Source organism: Calonectris borealis, chromosome 1 (assembly GCF_964195595.1).
Source record: "Calonectris borealis chromosome 1, bCalBor7.hap1.2, whole genome shotgun sequence".
Classification (NCBI taxonomy): Eukaryota; Metazoa; Chordata; class Aves; order Procellariiformes; family Procellariidae; genus Calonectris; species Calonectris borealis.
The window spans coordinates 187,764,609-187,784,615 of NC_134312.1; the positions used below are offsets into that span (position 1 = coordinate 187,764,609).

General features: G+C 45.4%; 1 protein-coding gene across 5 annotated transcripts in view; it reads right to left on the bottom strand.

The window, feature by feature from the left end:
- Nucleotides 1-251: 251 nt before the first annotated feature.
- TSC22D1 (TSC22 domain family member 1) overlaps nt 252-20,007 on the bottom strand; it is a 102,508-nt gene continuing 82,752 nt past the window's right edge. For 2 of the 5 annotated variants that reach the window (XM_075139414.1, XM_075139408.1), the window contains 2 exons: nt 2,910-2,961; nt 252-1,676 (listed from right to left, as the gene is read on the bottom strand). In XM_075139414.1, coding sequence (XP_074995515.1) covers nt 1,419-1,676; nt 2,910-2,961 — 310 coding nt within the window. In that variant the 3' untranslated portion in view covers nt 252-1,418. Of the gene's footprint in view, nt 1,677-2,909; nt 2,962-3,393; nt 3,689-13,711; nt 15,684-20,007 lie in introns of those variants that run through there. The other 3 variants (XM_075139425.1, XM_075139429.1, XM_075139416.1) reach the window with 3 other exon arrangements.

Sequence of the window (20,007 nt, forward strand, 5' to 3'; positions counted from 1 at the left end):
ACCAAAATAAGGAGCTCTTAGTCAGACCCCTACTCCTCCCTCCTTCATTTGACTTCACACTCACTGCATTTTTAAGAAACTGTGGAAAGCAGGAGCTGCATTTTCAGTTGAAACTTTAAGAAAGCTCTGAAGCCGACAGACAGGAGCTCGCACGCAGACCTATGCTTCCTGACCTCACTGCTCATGCAAAACTGCATTGCAACATGTTGAAAGTGACTGCAGTTAACATTAGTACAATATACAAACAGTGATTTATCAACATTGTATGCTTTATTGAAAGTTGACAAGTGCAACAGTTAAATACATTGACGTGTTACAACTGTTTAGAGAACATGCACAAAAACATATGCATACTACTATACAGATCATATGCAAAAAATCCATACTGGGAAATCCAATTTTTTTTTTTTTTTTTTTAAATTCTTTGCTAGCAGGGTTTGATAATTTTTGGAGTGGTTTTTCCTGTCTTGAACCGAACTACAATGAACAAAGATTTACTTCAAGATAATCAGCAACCAGGGAACTTCAGAAGTTACACAAACAGCATAAATCTGCCAAATTCTGAACAGTTGCGTAGATGCATTCTTATTTATGTAGCATTAAAAAAAAAAAAAAACAACTTTCCAAACTTCTTCAGATCAGCCAATGAAACAACTAAACTTCAATCTGTACAACCTAAATAGTTACAGTTTTCTATTTTACAAAGTAATTACACTAAATACACAAATATACAGTAGGCAAATAACCTTCATTGTAATTATCCTATGACCCAACTGTACGTCACCTACCTGCTTTCTATATATAATACAGCTTTACGCACCTGTCCACTGCTTCAGAAAACGGTGCAAGTATTTGCACTTAAGGTTTCAGGTGACAATTAAGTGTTAAACACTGAATTTACCTTTCTCCCTCTTCCTCTTAAGATCCTATGCACCAGTCCTCACTTTGGAACCCCAGTGCATTATGGGGGATTGAGCCATCACTTTTTACTCCAGTCTATTTCTTCATATTTCCAAGCTCAAAAAGCACTTGTATCAGTTATATCACTGGATGAGTGGAAGATTTAAAAACAAACCAAAAGAATTCAGGCACGCAGCTTCGTTTCTCAGCCATTTGCAGAAGCTGCTCAAGTCCCCAGTGTACTTGTGCTAATTCTCTGGAAGAAGTTTATTTTATTCAGTCAACCTAAGAACAAAGACTCCTTCAAGCCAAAGGGGGAAGGGAGGGAAGAGAGAGACAGATGAGTGTGTAATACGGGGAGGAGAAGCCTCTCCTGATGTGTGCAGGGCATGGAGTCCTCAGTCTGGGTTGCAACGTGCATTGAAATGGATGAAGGGTGGCTGTGGCGGATTCCCACTAGTCCTTCTTGCTCTGGGCAGTCCAGAGGCCAGCGATCACGATGGCAATGACATCTTGAACTACGCTGAAGGACCTGACCCCTGTGATGCTGGCTGAGCAGGCTGCTGTGTTGTCCCTTGTGACTGGGAAGAGGAAGGCGGGGAACCAGTCTGCAGCTGTGCTTGGAACTGGGCAAGCTGCTCTGGGCTGGCGAGTGTTTTTAGCAGAGTGTTTTCTTGCTCCAGCTGGGAGTTCTTCTCTATCAGCTCTTTGATTTGCTCTTTGAGGACCTCCACTTCCTCCCTCACCGCATACATCAAGTGACTCTTTACCAAATCCTGAAACGCAGGAGAGAGCATGAGCATTAGGAAAGCAGCCCAGCACCAGGCACAGGCTCCCACTCAGCTCAGCTGGAGATGCAGCGGATCCACCGACACAGAGAGCCAGTGTGAACCCAGCTCTTCTCGGGCGCAGAAGAGCATCCCAGCGGGGGCCACGAGTGCCCTGCTCATGCCCACAGGGCCAGCCCCACAGCCAGCTGCACTTCAGCAGGGGGAGCCGGGCCGGGCAAAGCTCTCCCTTGCAGCGGCCACGACATGCCCGGGCTCGGCCGCCCCAGCCGGGGACGGTGACCGGGGAGTGGGTCACAACCCGCTGCCTCCGGCCCCGCCGCACACGTGCAGCCCCGGGGCGGGCAGCGGGCCCCGCCCCCGGCCCCGCCCCCGGCCCAAGGCCCCGCCCCCCGCGCACCGGCTGCAGCCAGTTCTCAGCGCAGGTTGCCGCATTTCCCTCCCTCCCGCCTGCCGTGCGCGGCCGCGGGTGACGTCAGAGCGCGCCTCGGCCAATGAGCGGCCGAGTTATTTATAGCCGGGAGTTAAAGGCTCGGAGTTTGCCTAGCAACAGTCGGCAGAGGCTCCCGTGAGAACGGCTCCAGGCACCGCTCCAGTAACAAAGGGCGGCCGGGCCCCAGGCGCAGCGCGGCGGGACCGCGCCGGGAGCAGGGCGGGGGCCGGGTCGGCGGCCGCGGCGGCCCCCGAGGGGGAGCCGCCGGCTCCGGGCACCGCGATGCCCGTGCCGGCCGCCGGCCGGGAGAAGGGGACAGCGGCGGAGGGTGACCCGGCTGCAGCCCGCTGGGGATGCGCCCGTTTGGCAGGGGTGGCCCGGAGCGGGATGCGCTTGGAGGAGTTAAAAAAACAAAATGAAAAGCACCCCAAAACACCCCCCCTTTGGGGGGGGGGTAAACCCCCCAAACAAACACCGCTTTCTGCTCCGGCTTTGCCCCTCCCCCGCCGCATGGAGCCGGGATCGATCGTTTGGGGAGGCAGAAGCCAAAAGCGATGCCGTCATTCCCCTCCCCGGCATCGATAGAGAAACGTGCGCATTCCTCCCCGCAGGAAGCCTTTCATCAATAAAACAACCACCACCAAAAAAAAAAGCCCCCAAAACCTCCCCTCCTCCCCGGCCCCGCTACAAAAACGCGTCCGCGCACGGGTTAACCATCGCCCGACGCATCCCAATATTGTTTACTGCTTTGAACATGAACAAGGTTTTAAGCCCCAATCGGTACGTACCATCGCTTGCTCGATTTTGTTGTCGATAGCTACTACGCTTGCACCAGAGGAGCTGCAAGAGAGAAAGAAAGAGGAAAAAAAAAATACATTAGCAGCGGCTGAATTATTTAAGAGATAAGAGACGCGGGCATTGGTAGCCAGTTGGCTGAGAAAGTCATCCTCACGCTGCCCTGCCGCCGCCACCTCACCGGGATGCTCCAATGCAGCAAAGCAACCTGTGAAGCCGCCCCGAACCCCCCGCCTGCAGCCGGGTCAAATATCCCGACGTTTTCCCCCCAGCAGCCCACAAAGATGGAGCTTAACTGCAGGCTGCGGCAGGAGCGCTCCGCGCCGGGGATGGCAGCCCCTCCGGGGAGGCGAGGCGAGGCGAGGCGGGCGCCCGGTGCCGCCGCTGCGGCTCCCCCGGACAAAGGAGCCAGCCCGGCGTTCACCTGCCCCGCCACCGCCGCGCCGGCAGAGCCCCTCGGACACAACACTTATTTACCTACTGTCGAGCCTCAGGGATGAGTTGTCGGTGCCCAGCAAGGACGATAAGAAAGAAATTGAGAAGTGTCTTAGTTGATAAACTCCTAGATCCATTGCCACTGGTCTACAACATCGGGCATTCATGCAACCGCCGCCAGAAACGCTCCCCGGAGAAATCAGGTCTCCCTCTCTCCGGACGTCTGCGTGTGTGCGAGCGCCGGGCGGCAGGGCAGCTCCGCCGGGCGGCGGGGCGGCGGCGGGGCCGGGCGGCGGGACCCTGCGGGGCGCGGGGCTGCGCTCGGCCAGCTCCGAGGTCAGCGCTCCGCCGCGCCGCACAAAACCTGGCCATCCCGGCCCCCCCCATAATTTATGCGCCGGCGCCACCGCCTATTGGCTGCGCCGCTGCCAGGCGCCGCCCCCCGCTCCATCGCATCTCATTAGGGGCGCTCCCCCCGGCGCGCAGCCCCCCGAGCCGGCAGCGCCCTGCCCGCCCCGCAGCACCCACGCGGGACGGCCCCGCACGCGTGGGGGGGAGAGCAGAATCTGCCCCCCTCACCCGTGAAACCCTGACAGGCGGGGTGCCGGAGCGCGGTTCACCGTACCCATTTCCACCCGCAAAAATGGAGAGGGAATTAAAAAAAAAAAAAAAAAAAAAGAATTAAAGGAGCTGGGGAGCGGCGGGGAAGCCCAGCGCGGCCCGTCGGGCCGCCAGCCGCCGCCGGGAGCGCGGGCCCCGCCGCCCAGGGGCCGCCCGTTGCCGCGCCGACACCGCCACCTATTGGCACACGGCAGCGCCGGCCGCGCCGCACCCGGGGGCAGCCCCGCCGAGCGGCCCCCGACGGGTAATTTTTGGCACCGGCTCCCACGGCTGCCCGGCCCCCCCAGGGGGAGATCCACCGCCCCGTCCCGAGACTCGGGCGCTGCCCCCGACGCGGCAAATTTTAGCCCGGGAGAATGAAACCCGTGCCCGATAGCTCTGCCCGCTTCGCCTGTGAAAGGCGGCAAAAGCAAGATACGCACACACATCATGATGCGCGCTGCAGATAAAACCGTTTCAGGCTCCTACGAATCTGCTAAAGCAGCAACGATCCCTCTTTATCCCTTACACAGGCCTTGCCAGCCCGTAAAACCATTTATGAAAAAAATACTCAGCCATCAGATCATCCACAAAAAGCGCACACAGCACAAACCTGCAGATGTCTAGCAAGCCAGCTGATACTCTTCTACAGTAATAGGGAAAATGCCTGTTCACTGATTTTTAGATCATACCGTACAGCACTTAGTCTTAAAAGTTGCAGCACATGCATTAATAATTTAGGAAAAATTATTCTCCCACCTAACTGTGGTATATTTCTCAACACATGTTACGCTCTTGTGTGTCACGGAATACCAGCCATTACAGTCACAGCCAGTCCAAGTGATCCTCTCTACCAGTAACCCTTTAGAAGGAGACCTAAGGCTGAATTAGACTACCACAAAATACTGCCACAAGAAACAGCCGACCTCTAAAAACACTATTTTCTAGACCTGCGCTTTCATCAGGCATTACATAACTTAAAGGCACAAAAATAAAATCAAAAACCTCTTCAATTCTCTATAGCAAACTTCTCCAAGAACTAGAAGTCACATATATGTCACAGGTGTTGCTCCCAGAGAAGCAGGAAAGCCAGGAGGCCCGGAATAATCATCTTAAAGCTAAATTTAGCATTTGCGTATCTGCATCATCCTTCTTAGTTTATTTATGTTGTCCTAGTCTACTATTCTTTCATTCAATAATACCAGCAGAGTAGTACAAACTAATCCTATTCACAAGAGAGGTCACATTTAAGAATAACAGCTCCTCACAGCCGCTTTCCCGGTACCACATACGATGCACATCCCACAAGGGCACAGCTCTCATCTCGCCCTTCGGGTATCTGGGGAAGTTGCACAGGATAGCGCCCAACAGGCTGAAAGTTAAAGGAAGTTTTTTTTAAAAAAAAAAAACCAACCACCTTGCCTGTACTGACTTGCAAATTTAATAGCAAGTAAATTAGAAGCAACACATTAAAACATATGCATCAGGCTCCACTTCTCACCTCCTGACAGACAAACACCAGTAACCGTACGTTGTACGTACACTTCAGCTAACCACTTTCTTTGCAGAGGTTACTTACTACACACAACGGTACTCATCGTATTCAGTGATCAAGTAAGCCATTTAATAAACAGCTCTGAAAGCACGTCATCTGTACCGGAACCTCTATCAACTTCTGCCCTAGACTTGATATAAATTAATGTTTTATGAAGGGTTGGGCTTGAAAAATCAGTAATGTCTCAAATGACTCCTCAGAATGGCAGTTACTCAGGACATAAAACAAAATTGCAGCTGGACACAAGTTCAGGGGCAATCTTGGTCCCCTGAAGCTCTTAATCAAAAAAGGGCAGATTAGGCGTAAAAAGCAAGAAGTCCTATCTCTCTGCTAATCAGGTCCTTATAAAATAACTCGCTTAAGATAGCAAACTCACATGCCTGAACAGACATACGCTTGAAACGCCTGCTTTGCTGTTGCAGGACAGGCAGCAAACATTTGTATGTATTCTCATTTGTACATGTAAAAATAAAGTCATGGATGCATTCCAGGATGATTGTTGGTGCTGCCATAACGATAATTATTAAATGCCATCATTCTACATACGACTCTTAGACTAAATTAACAATAAATAACATTGCCCTCTTCTAATCTGTATTACTATATCTTCATGAAGAAGAGCTACGGATATGATCCTAAATCCAATTCCCACTGAACTCATTAACCATCTTCCATTAACTTCAGTGGTCTTTTAGCAAATTCCTTCATTTATTTTTAGATGCCTACAAGCTGAGTTGTGATTCAACAGAAAGCTGTCAGCTGCATAAGTTGGACTGCATATTAATATGCATGTTCTGCTTTGCCCACCCTATAAAAAAAGCAAACCGTAAGTCTCTCCCTTTATGGCTGAGAAAGCTCTGAGCTTGCAGATCATGTAGGAAATAAAAAAACCATAACATGTACTACTTTCATCCCCAAAACCGGGGAGTAGGGGAGCACCACTAATCTCCGATGTTCTCGCCTCAACACTCCGTCGTCTGCCTGACAAGGGCAGAGACCGAACACCATATTTAAAGGCTGAGGTTCTGCTGTTGCTTTTTTTTTTCAATATATTTTATGAAATAAAACAACTTATAGAAGATCAAATAATCCTCCGAACTCCCTTTCCCCTTGCTTGCTCATCGATTTGTCTCCCTTCCTGCCTCCTCCACCCTGACATTCAACATGCACTTCACGCAGATTATGTTGTTTTGACTCGCTCACCCTCCCTTTACAGCACTAGAAGGGAGTCAAGATGACTAATGTGCCTTCCCACCATCTCTTTAACACCTCATTAACAGATACTACACGATATCAGACATGAACTCCTCTCCTGCAAAAGCTTACAATTTTACATTCCTAGGAGCAGAGGTGAGAAAGGCTGCGGAATTCCTCATCTGTGCAAAGCCACTCTAGGTCTGCACCGGGCTGGACCGATTCATGCCCCTGTTGTCAGATACATGACAAGGGACATTTCTTGAGAGTCCACACACACGGAGGATCACACGCTTTGGAAGCCTGCATGTCTGTGGAGCACCCCAGGTGTTCACAAACTGCATAAAGTAATAGAAAAAGACTCGAAATGAGTTACTGAGAAACAAGAAGGGTAGAACACAATATAGTGTAGCTCACCAGCATCTTTGATCCTCAAATAAATTAACTGCTTAAGTTGAAACATATATGGTACTCAAAAGACTTTCTAGCATGCTTCACCTTTTGTAGTGTTTCAGTTCTTAAGCACTGTTTCTCCAACTAAATAATTTCCTCTTGTCTCAATTTAATCATGCTAAGCACTTGAAAAAAGTGCCTTTCATCTTAAGCACATAATGAGGTAAGCTGCAGCACAGAATCATTTTGTCTCCATGCAAGTCTGGTTTGGCATATTTCTCTGTGTGTGTGTGAAAAAATTCTTTCACTTAAAAAATTTATCTTTCAAGTACCTTGTCAATGTATGCTCCCTTCAGAAGCCAACATTAAAAGCCCTAGACAAGCATCTCCTGAACTTAAAATAAATTTCGTATTTTGACTATGTTGCAAAGAGCCCACACCAGAAACTGTATTAGAAAACAGCAATTTCTGTCCAGCACACTTTCACCTTACACTATAGACAGGTTCAGATCCTGTGGACTTGAACTAGTTTTCAACTACAAAATAAAAGTACTGAAGAGGTTAAAAAAAAAAATCTGTTAATTACTCAAGAAAAGACTACAGTAATTAGATTCTACATGACATCTGACTTTACATTTCACTTGGCATCTAAAAACAGTCAATAAATGGCAAAGTACTACTCTGCCTTAAAATTAATAAATTCAAAACTATTTGTGTATTGACAGCAACCCATCCAGTATCAAACTTACACAAAATTGCTCCAAGCTAATAACCTAAAGAGGAAACTGACTGCCGTTGACATCAAGGACTAAAGGATTATTTATTTCAATAGGCCATGATTCTTTTCTTCATTTCAGTAAAGGTACAAGATAGGCTGGAGAAGCTACCCAATTAATTTTTTTCCCCACAGTAAGTCATAATTATTTTTTTAAACAGACTAAGAACCAAAAAGAAAAAAAAAAAATCACATTCAGATAGTCTAAATAAAGATCACTGAATCTCAGCCAACTTCCTTTTCCAGCTCTGAACTTGTAGCTAGAATCTTGATTTAATGAAACCAAGCCATTGAGAACTTACTGCTCAGCTCCAAAGGCTAACACGTATTTTATTTCTAGTTTGAATTCTGCAGATTTCAATTTGCATACCTCTGCTAAATTGAAGAACCTCTTGCTACCAGATATTACTCTATCAATTTTCCTAAATGTGTTTTTCCTCCCCCATAGTAAAGTTATTTGCATCTATAATTTGGTTTGCTAGGAATTGGTTTTTAGTTCCGTGAAAAACAGATAAAAGGGAAAGCTATGCAAGATGCTAGTGAAATGAAATACTACATTTGTAAATCTTTTTTTTTTTTTTTTTTTGGCCAGATGTGCAAGCATAACTAAATAAATATTCAGCAGAAAGAATCCATACACCCTACTGGGGTTCTGGAAATAACCTGACAGTATCTCTAATCGCAATGCATACACAGAAGTATCACGCTGTGTGCTCTGCACAGGAGACAGAAGGCTACATTTAAAAGCAAGAAGATAACCGTGTAAGATCAAAAGACAAACAAGGAGAGGTTCTCACTGGCTCCTTTGAGGATATCCTCTTTCTTTTACAGGCAACTAATTGCTAAGTCAACCCCAGTTGGTTTTAGTGAGAACTATAATGATTCTACCAATTTTAATGCTGACAAAATAAAACATAAGGTCTGTATCAAGTATCTGGATATGGATAAATACAGAGATAATCCACTCCTCACTGGTCAGAGAGGACTCTTCAAGGAAATATGAACCATCTTATAGCAATTTTGATGCTTGGAGAAGGATATGTGGTATCCCCTTTCCTGAGATCATCCATAGATGACCATCTAGCAATGCGGTTGGGATGAAGGACCCTGTTCTGTGCACATCCATTGAGTTTCAAAGTCTCCTCAGAGAGTCAAGTGAGGTCTATCATAACTCAAAACCTGAAATTGCATCCAGATGCTATACCATCTAAATTTAAAGAGTTATACATTTGCAGTAACATCTAGTTTGGGAATCACAGGCTTCCCCAATTTCATATCGAAGCTTAAAATGAGTGAGTTTAAAATATTTAACTGCATTAAAAGTGAAAGCCCTCCTCAGTATATCCCATAAACTGCCCTTGACCAAGAACTGCAAGTGGGAAAAGATCCACCAACCGTGTTAGCATCCTGAAAGTTTTAAGTGAGACATCTGGGCCAGGAATAGATTTTCTTTTCTCTAGAAAGCAACACACATCACCCTGTACACTATCACTGTCCCCAGGATGGAAGGGCAGAAAAAACATTTAGTGCCATAAAGCAGCATATGTAGAAAAGTGATTAAATGTTACAATCTTTAAATTTCACTACCCAAAGCATAGAGCTAAAATTCATTTTTCCTTTCTGTGAAATTTTGTTTAAATAATTTTAGATCTAAACTCATAAAAAGAGCTTTCAATTCCCTGGTCTTATGCATAGCTTTCACGTGCAATGCTTTTCTCAAAGCCAAGGAGAACACCTCAGAGTAAAAACCACTTACACTAGCATTTAATCCCACTTGTTCTAACTGTACAACAACATATTTTTCCACCATGTACTCCAAAATTAAATGAAGAGCGGAGGAAAGAGTCACTGGAGCATTTCAAGTTACACCTAACATAACAAAAGAAACATACCAAGTAGAGGAAGTGGTTTGGCACAGTGACACTACAGGCATTTAGAAGGCTGAAGTTCTCTATATTAAACAGCATCTCTGACCCAGGGGGCCAACAGCCCAGGAGGGACTCCGGGACAGTGGCTGACACTCACCCACCCCACCCTACCTTGATAGCACACAGTGGGATTTAGTCATCAAATTAAAAACCAGCCAATTTAACCTGTAACTGAAAAGGGTCATCTTTTATTATTTTTAAAATTCTGAGTATCTTCTATTTCCTTAAGGCTGCAGAAAAGTCACACCAAGTCACATGAAGTGGGAGTACTACGTCTTACTGACTGGTGCTAATTGTGGAAGGGGGGAACAGAGGACCTTAAGCCCCCTGTAAAGCCTACACATATTATGCTTTTTTTTTTTTTAACCCTTCCTTCCTCTTTTCCAACCTCCTTCCCTTTTTCTAATTGTTCCTCTTGAAACTATATTGAAAATCTTGGATCAGCTAATAATTTAGGCATGCTTATGAAGAAATTATTTATATGGCATAACAGCTGGCCTATACTTCTCACTGAATATCATTTTCCCTTTGACAGCCACTTTTCGATTTAACACTTGAAATTAAGCCTGTATTTCCCACAGAAGTAGATCACACTAGAAGCCAACTCAAAGTTGCCAGGAACAAAGCCAAAACCTCTGCAATTAGCCAGCGTTGTCCTATGGTCTTCAGGAACTTTGGAATGAAGTTCCCTACTCCAGCTTCTAAGGAAATTAAAAACAGTCAATGATGATCAAAGGAGAAAAGTACAGGAACAAAACGTAAGACTGCAGTGCGGGAATGGAGCACCTGGGACATGGAATCCAATCTGCCCTGAAGGAGGATGAAGGTCTGCCACTGCTCCGCTTTTGAGGTGGCAGATCACTCATTATCACCCTGTTGTGCAGAACTATTTTTAAGGCCATTCTGTTAAACAATAATAAACCCCCAACACTGCAACTCGGTTACGCATGTAGTAGAATAAAGACAATAAGGTAAGAGTTCAATGCCACTTTTCTTCCTCCGCAAATACACTAAGACCACAGATCCCTATCCAGTTGTCTATTTACACTCCTACAATTTCAGTCTCTTTGCAATCACCAGCAAATGGCTTCAAAGGTATTAGCAATATCAATGATCAAGTAGGTGAATGGCTTTCAGATTAACTCCCCTGGCTCTAATGTGTGTATATTACACAAATTTGTAATTTCCTAATTTCTGAGTGGTCAAAACACTCTGCTTGAGTTGCGCCTGAACCCACAGCTAATCATCTTTTGGTAACTTCCTAAAACATTTAGAGAAAATGCAAGACCTGCTGTTTCATCCAAGCAGAAGTGCACTTTAACAGGCTGAAATCACTCTCATGTATTTAAAGGTATTTTTATACCTGAACGGAAACTTTCACTTATAGAAATCAAACCCCAGGTACCTCCACCCATTCAGAAAGCGCAGGGAGAATTTCCAGAAATGCACAAGAATGTGACCCGATTTATCAGTTTTATTGCATAGCGTGGTATATCCCAAGTTCTCGCTTCCCTTTATCAACCACCACATTGGGCATTTGCTGGATGATTTTCTGCCCAGCCTGTGCTTCCTACCCCGCTCCCCCTCCCCGTGGAAATGAGGATACGAGAGGAATCTGATGTATGCCCATGCTTTTAACTCAGTACGGCATTGAGAAACAGGTACAGCTAGATGCTGGAGTGAGAAAGTGAGACACAAATCCTGCTGACTCACAATTGCAGAAATCCCAACAGAGTATCTCCACCTAAAAAACATTTAAGCTTTCCTCGCTAAAGAAATTGTAAAGCAATACTGGTTTGAAATAGAATGCAAGACACCTGGGAAAGTACATAAAACTATGAAACGAGGTGCGCTTAAAAATTACTTTAAAAAAGTTACCTAAAGACAGATAAATAGATACTTTAATCTGACCTGACTGTGCCTTATGGCTTTAGAGATGTATCACCCACTTTAGCACAAGACTTCTTCCCTCTAATCCTGCCACACTGCAAACAAAAGAGAGTCAGAACAGATGTGCCAGCTCAGCATATTTTCATAGAATAGAATCATAGAATCATTTAGGTTGAAAAAGACCTTTAAGATCATCAAGTCCAACCATTAACCTAGCATTGCCAACTCCACCACTAAACCATGTCCCTAAGCGCCTCATCTACACGTCTTTTAAATACCTCCAGGGATGGTGACTCCACCACTTCCCTGGGCAGGCTGTTCCAAGGCCTGACCACTCTTTCAGCACAGAATTTTTTCCTAATGTCCAATCTAAACCTCCCTCGGTGCAACTTGAGGCCGTTTCCTCTCGTCCTATCGCTAGTTACTTGGGAGAAGAGACCAACCCCCACCATGCTACAACCTCCTTTCAGGTAGTTGAAAAGACCGATAAAGTCTCCCTTCAGCCTCCTCCAGGCTAAACAGTCCCAGTTCCCTCCGCCGCTCCTCATAAGGCTTGTGCTCCAGAACCTTCACCAGCTTCGTTGCCCTTCTCTGGACACACTCCAGCACCTCCACGTCCTTCTTGGAGTGAGGGGCCCAAAACTCAACACAGTATTCGAGGTGCGGCCTCACCAGTGCCGAGTACAGGGGCACGATCACCTCCCTGCTCCTGCTGGCCACACTATTCCTGACACAAGTCAGGATGCTGTTGGCCTTCTTGGCCACCTGGGCACACTGCTGGCTCATGTTCAGCCGACTGTCGACCAACACCCCCAGGTCCTTTTCCTCCAGGCAGCTTTCCAGCCACTCTTCCCCAAGCCTGTAGCGTTGCATGGGGTTGTTGTGGCCAAAGTGCAGGACCCGGCACTTGGCCTTGTTAAACCTCATACAGTTGGCCTCAGCCCATCGATCCAGCCTGTCCAGGTCCCTCTGCAGAGCCTTCCTACCCACGAGCAGATCAACACTCCCGTGTTGACTCCCGTGTCATCTGCAAACTTACTGAGGGAGCACTCGATCCCCTCATCCAGATCATTGATAAAGAGATTAAACAGAACTGGCCCCAATACTGAGCCCTGGGGAACACCCCTTGGGACCGGCCACTAACTGGATTTAACTCCATCCACCACCACTCTTTGCACTCGGCCATCCAGCCAGTTTTTTATCCAGTGAAGTGTACACCCATCCAAGCCATGAGCAGCCACTTTCTCCAGGAGAATGCTGTGGGAAATGGTGTCAAAGGCTTTACTGAAGTCTAGGTAGACAACATCCACAGCCTTTCCCTCATCCACTAAGTGGGTAACCTTGTCATAGAAGGAGATCAGGTTAGTCAAGCAGGACCTGTCTTTCATAAACCCATGCTGGCTGGGCCTGATCGCCTGGTTGTCCTGTACATGCTGTGTGATGACACTCAAGTTGATCTGCTCCATAACCTTCCCCAGCACCAAGGTCAGACTGACAGGTCTGTAGTTCCCCGAATCCTCCTTCTGGCCCTTCTTGTAGGTGGGCATCACACTTGCTAACCTCCAGTCAACTGGGACCTCCCCGGTTAGCCAGGACTGATGATAAATGATGGAAAGTGGCTTGATGAGCACTTCCACCAGCTCCCTCAGTACTGTTGGGTGGATCCCATCCGGCTCCATAGACCTGTGTGTGTCTAAGTGGCATAGCAGGTCACTAACCATTTCCCCTTGGATTATGGGGGCTTCATTCTGCTCCCCGTCCCTGTCTTCCAGCTCAGGGGGCTGGGTACCCGCAGAACAACTGATCTTACTATTAAAGACTGAGGCAAAGTACCTCAGCCTTTTCCTCATCCTCTGTCACTATGCTTCCCCCCGCACCCAATAAAGGATGGAGATTCTCCTTAGCCCTCCTTTTGTTGCTCATGTATTTATACAAACTTTTTTATTGTCCTTTACGGCAGTAGCCAGATTAAGTTCTAGTTGGGCTTTGGCCCTTCTAATTTTCTCCCTGCATAACCTCACGCCATCCTTGTAGTCCTCCTGAGCTGCCTGCCCCTTCTTCCAAAGGTCATAAACGCTCCCTTTTTTCCTGGGTTCCAGCCAAAGCTCTCTATTCAACCAGGCTGGTGGTCTTCCCTGCTGGCTTGTCTTTCAGCACATGGGGACGGCCTGCTCCTGCACCTTTAAGATTTCCTTCTTGAAGAATGTCCAGACTTCCTGGACCCCTTTGCCCTTCAGGACTGCCTCCCAAGGGACTCTGTCTACCAGGCTCCTAAACAGGCCAAAGTCTGCCCTCGGGAAGTCCAAGGTAGCAGTTCTGCTGACGCCCCTCGTTACTTCTCCAAGAATCGAAAACTCTATCATTTCATGAGGGCTATGCCCAAGACAGCCTCCAACCATCACATCACCCACAAGTCCTTCTCTGTTCACAAACAACAGGTCCAGCAGGATGTCTTACCTGGTTGGCTCCCTCACCAGCTGTGTCAGGAATTTATCTTCCACACATTCCAGGAACCTCCTAGACTGTTTCCTCTCTGCTGTATTGTATTTCCAGCAGACATCTGGTAAGTTGAAGTCTCCCATGAGAACAAGGGCTAGCGATTGTGAAACTTCTCCCAGCTGTATATAGAATATCTCCCAGCCTCTTCATCCTGGTCAGGTGGTCTATAACAAGACTCCCACCATGGTATCTGCCTTATTGGCCTTCCCCCTGATTCCTTCCTATAAACACTCAACCCTATTGTCACCACCGTCAAGCTCTAGACCGTCGAAACATTCCCTAACATACAGGGCTAACCCACCACCTCTTCTTCCTTGCGTATCCCTTCTGAAGAGTTTATAGCCATCCATTGCAGCACTCCAGTTGTGAAAGTCATCCCACCATGTTTCCGTGATGGCAACTATATCATAATTTTCCTGCTGCACAATGGCTTCCAGCACCTCCTGTTTGTTGTCCATGATGCATATTGGTGTAGATGCACTTCAGCTGGGCTATTGATCCCGCCACCTTTTTGGGGGGAGAAACCCTAATTCCTACATGACCATTCTCAGGCGCTTCCGTGGTTTCTAACACATCCATAACCCTTGCGTCTTTGCTGCCACTTGGATCTCCAGCCCCTACCTCCACTGAGATGGCAGACTAAAGGACCTCACTAGTACACTGTCCCTCAAACATTGGCGTGCCACCCCAGGCTTATCTCTAGTGAGCCTAGTTTTATCCCTTGCCCCTTTAAATCTAGTTTAAAGCTCTCTCAATGAGCCCTGCTAACTCCTGGGCAAAGATCCTTTTCCCCCTTTGAGACAGGTGTACCCTGTGTATTGCCAGCAGGCCTGATGTCATATAGACTGACTCACGATGAAAAAACCAAAAATTCTGCCGGTGCACCAGGCTCAGAGCCAGGTATATATCTGCTGGCTCTTCCTGTTTCTTCCCTCATCATTCCCTGCAACTGGAAGGACAGAGGAGAACACTACTTGTGCTCCTGATCCCTTAACCAGTTGTCCTGAGGCACTGAAGTCTCTCTTGATTGCCTGCAGACTTCTTGCTGCAATTTCATCACTGCCTACCTGAAAAATCAGTAATGGATAATAATCTGAGGGCCATACCAGGATATGAATCTTTATCCCAGACCCCAGGGAGGCAGCACACTTCCCTAAGAAGTGGGTCCAGTCTGCATATTGGGCCTTCTGTTCCCTTCAGAAGGGAACGTGTCTCTGGAGCACCTTCTAGGCCTGGCATAGGTCCACAACTGGCATAGGTCCACATCATCTACAGAAGGCCCATATATCCTGAAGTCCTGGTTCTCCTTCAGGTGGGATTCAGCCTTCCTCAGCACCCTCCTGCTCCTCTAGAGCAGACTCAGGCAGTAGAAAGCCCTCCTTTTCCACAGGACTGCATCTTCTGGCTTGTAAACAGCAAGTGCCTTGAGACCGTCAGGTCTGTGGTGACCACGCTGGGCAAACACCACTGACATTTAGGCACCCTTGAGCCAGACATTCTGCAAACAGAGGATATACTCTTAATCTTTTAATACACAATTTGCAAAGGAAAGATTACAGCATATTATTTTATACGTTTTCAGTAACCAGGTAATCATCTTTATGAAGTTGGCTAAATTTATGAGTGGCATCCTGGTTATAAAGCAGCCCAGTCCATTCCCTCATACTGCTGATGCCTGTTTTCTGGTGGATATCCACCTAAAATATGTTTCTTTAGCTGTTCCATACAAAACAAGGTCTGAGCTTATGTATAGACTGTGTCAGGCACCTAACACTTCTTGAAAACAACTACCTCATCCTCCAGAAACCACTGTCATTAAGATGACACCTTGAAACTTTGCAGCTTAAAAATCCTCAAAACAAAACAAAACCCCCACAAAAACAAAACCCAACCAACTCCAGTATCAGAAGTCTGAGATGAGTAACCCACTTAGTAACGCATGGGAGTCCAAAACAGCTCCCAGGTTCCTCATTCTCACGCGGCATGTTAGCCCAGATGTCCAGTGGCCACTCTTCTATAGCATCAATGCGGTGAGCTGTCACACTACTGTCAAGTTATAGGAAGGAGAGAAAGCCCCTGCTGTGAGACAGGATTTAAAGCCCTCTTCCAGCTTCACCAGTGGAGCCAGGGAACCACTGTTGCAGTGTCCCATCAAGCACAGAGAACAAGTCACCTCTTCCAAAAACCACCCCAGGCAGCCTCCCATCCAGGGAGGCATTGCCTGCTCCCACACAAGGTACTGAATGGGGGAATTCCTCTCTGACGCTTCCTGGCAACTACTAATTGCTAGAGGCCCTGGGCAGGTAGACAGTAACATCAATCAGCAGTTCAAGTACAAGCAATCATGACAGCTATAAACAAAAAATATTTTTAAGTGAATGTTTGAGTCACAGGGTAGCACTGGTGCAACCAAGATAGGCTCCTGCCTTGAATTAGTATGCCCAAACCTGTTTTTCAGCTCCGTTTCTGAAGAACTCAGCATTTTAAAACAAGTTGCTGATAAACTGAAACGGGTAGAAAGAACCATTGAACCAATTAAGAGATTGGGGTTGGGGGAATTTACTTACACTGTTAGACTGAAAGATGTCAAGGTACTTGAAAGGATCCTTGAAATCCTTGGAATGACTGAGATCTGCTTTAAGTAGAGTGAACAATTACCTTTAAATAGAGAAACTACTAGTTTCAGGGGCTGTCAGATTTTTGTTTTGATTTTCCATATTAGAGTTCATCTATTTAATATTTGCCTAATGATGAATTAAAGCCTACCTTTTAAAAACAGTAAGAAGGACTAGCTCATAAATATAGTGGGTTTTCTATCCCTTGATATCATCAGATAGAGACTGGATGCCCTTCACCAAGATATGCTTTAAACAACCTGAAGTTACTGAAGTTCAGATAAGGATAACCTAAATACAATAGTGCAAGACATACAGAAGCTTTTCTCCTTGCCTTCAGTACTGCTCTTGTAGTTTGATCAGCTACAACCCACCTTAATTATGCCACGGGTTGGCAGGCGCATCTAGCACCCCCTTCTTCCAGCTGATGCCACAATCAGAGGCTGAAGCATCTTCTGACTTATTGTCTCCCCCCCCGCCCCTGGCCCACATCATCTGTGTTTCCAACCAAGTTTCAAGAAGAAATACAGAAGATGCCACAACGCCTTTTTCTCAGTATGAATATGGAGAGGTGTTGAAATACACCAATCTCAAGTGGACACAGCCACCTGTCTGCAGTCTGCACAAGAGAAGCAGGAGCTCCTGCACACCCATATAATCGCCACTTCCAGCTGCCTAGTGCCAGACAGCTCCCCAGTAGCACACAGACATTAGGGATCACTTCTCCAAAGCACTTTGGCGGAGCTCCAGTGCCTAGACTCTAGATCTTGGACTTCATTCTGGCAGCCAAACTTAAAATGAAAAAGTATTTAATTTTATTAAGAGTAAAAGCCCTTCTCAGTATGCTGTAAACTGCCCTTGACAAAGCACTGCAAGTAGGAAAAGATCGACCAACTGTGTCAGTATCCTGAAAGTTTTAAATGAGATGCCTGACCTCGGAATCACTCCTCTTTCCTCCAGAAAGCCGCACACAATTGCACTCTCTCTCAAAAGCGATTCTGCGTCTAACCTGGAGAAAGCCAAATGCTTCTTTGGATTTGGCCCACACATTCAGTAGGGTCAGTTTTGGAAAGAAAATATAACCATATGCAACATTAGCCAAGAACAGCTGCAAGAGAGGCTAAAGTTTCTCCTTCATTTGCAATTTATGGTTACATGACAGTCAGCCAGTCTTAATTTACAGGAAAACAACTAGAGCAAAACCAGCGTCTCTGCAACAGAAACTAGAGGAAACAAAAGCAAATGAGAAGTAAACAGGAAGTAGCTTGCTGATTAAGAATACAGGAGAAATCATCCAAGTTTTCTGTATAGGGTTAACAGATGCAGATTTTGGTTTATGATGAGAAGCGCTACACCATGCTGCTATGTGTGTCAGTAAAAAACCAGTTATAGCAAAAACTCTTAATAATGCGGAAAGGTTAAAGAAAGTCACACGTCTACTCCATCACACTTTTTTCATTATACGTTTTGTGGAATAGATTGGTTTGTGGTAGGAAACAATCTTCTCAATACTTCCTTTCTTGTTCAGTAACATATGACGACACAGTCCATTGCTGTATACACACGCTGCTCAAGTATAACATACCTGTTGTCATTATATTTCAATTGCTATTATAAAAGATTTCCATTACACTGGTTCCTTAGGCATTCAGATTAATTAATTTAGTATAATTTTTAACATTCATTTGAAAATTGAGGCACGTTTTCAGAAACTGTTGATTGCTGAAGAAATAAAAATGAGTTTTTAAAAAAAGTTTTCCAATGTATAAATTTATATTCTTTAAAGAGGCACCATTCAGAGAGGAAAGCTATTCTCCACAGGCAACACCACAAACATAACATGACAAGAATGTCGAGTGAAATGTATTAATTGGTATTTGTCAAAATTTATGTGATAAGAGCAAGGTTTTTGGATTTTTTGGGTGTGGCATAACAAAAGCAGCAGTTCAGAGATCAGAAGTTATAAAGAACACGTTCTGTGCTCCCTCCCACAGAAGGGTATTTGCCTTCTGTATACAGAACAACAACTCTGCAACATGAAGAGTCAGGGCATTTTTTTCCCCCACTCTCATATATTTTTAACTCAGTAAAATAATTCTTCCCGTTCACCAAGTTACTTGATATTTCTTTTAAACACTAGAAAGGAATCAGATCAAAAACATGCATTTTATATTTCACTGTTTATATGGAAAAGGAGGTTAATAAATGTAACTTGCAGCAGACTAAGCTGTATTTCAATGCCTCTCCAAACATTTAACAAGACTGATTAACTAAACTTTTCTTTAAACGTGTGACAAGACAGAAGATAGTATATATTTTGTATGAAAAGTATTTGAATGAATACGAACTTGTTTGACAATATGTTTCAAATCATGTTAAAATTCTCATTTTTGGTTTAGCATTATGTCACCTAAGATTTGGAATAATCGGAATAACTTTTTTTGAAAAGAGGAAAGAAAAGTACTGTGATGGCAAACATTTTATAATATGGATTATTTTAAATATTGCAGTAAAGATTTTAGAAGACATGGAGATTTTCAGTGAATAAGTAAACCACTGTGTGACACAGTACTCTCAACCAGTATGATACGCCTAGCTTGAAATAGTTTTAACAAGTGCCAAGCAGTTTGGTTTAGGAGAAGCATTTTTAAGTACTTGCTCAACGAAACAGTTTTAAAAACCATTAAAAAAAAAGAGAGGAAGGCAAGTAAATCAAGCATCTAAAAATTAAAAGCTTTATAAATACCTCTTTAGATGCTGTTCCAGTTCCAAGAATAACACTTTCATGGTTATTTGGTCAGAGCCTTGTTTCTGGAGAAGCGTCACTTTCATTGATATATCTATTTAGTACCTGCTGATTAGTTTCCCCCAGACAGAGGATCGAACAAAATACCTCTCAGTCCTTGGCAGCTGTAAGATTAGCATTAGCATTCCACTATTAACCACGGGTCCTGAACTCGGCAGCACTTTCAAGAATCACAAAGCCTCGCCCGTTAAAGATTATCCATTTGCTTCTACTCAAAGTTTGCCGAGTTTAATAGTTGTTGGTCATGATCAAAAACAAGAAGGACAAACAGTGATGACACTACAAATCCTGAGATCACATGGTGTTCTGTTACATAAAGCATCAAGACAGATTAAAATCTTCACGATTAGATTTTCAAATCTCAAACAAATGCATCTTCTTTTAGCAGTGCCAAATTTGCC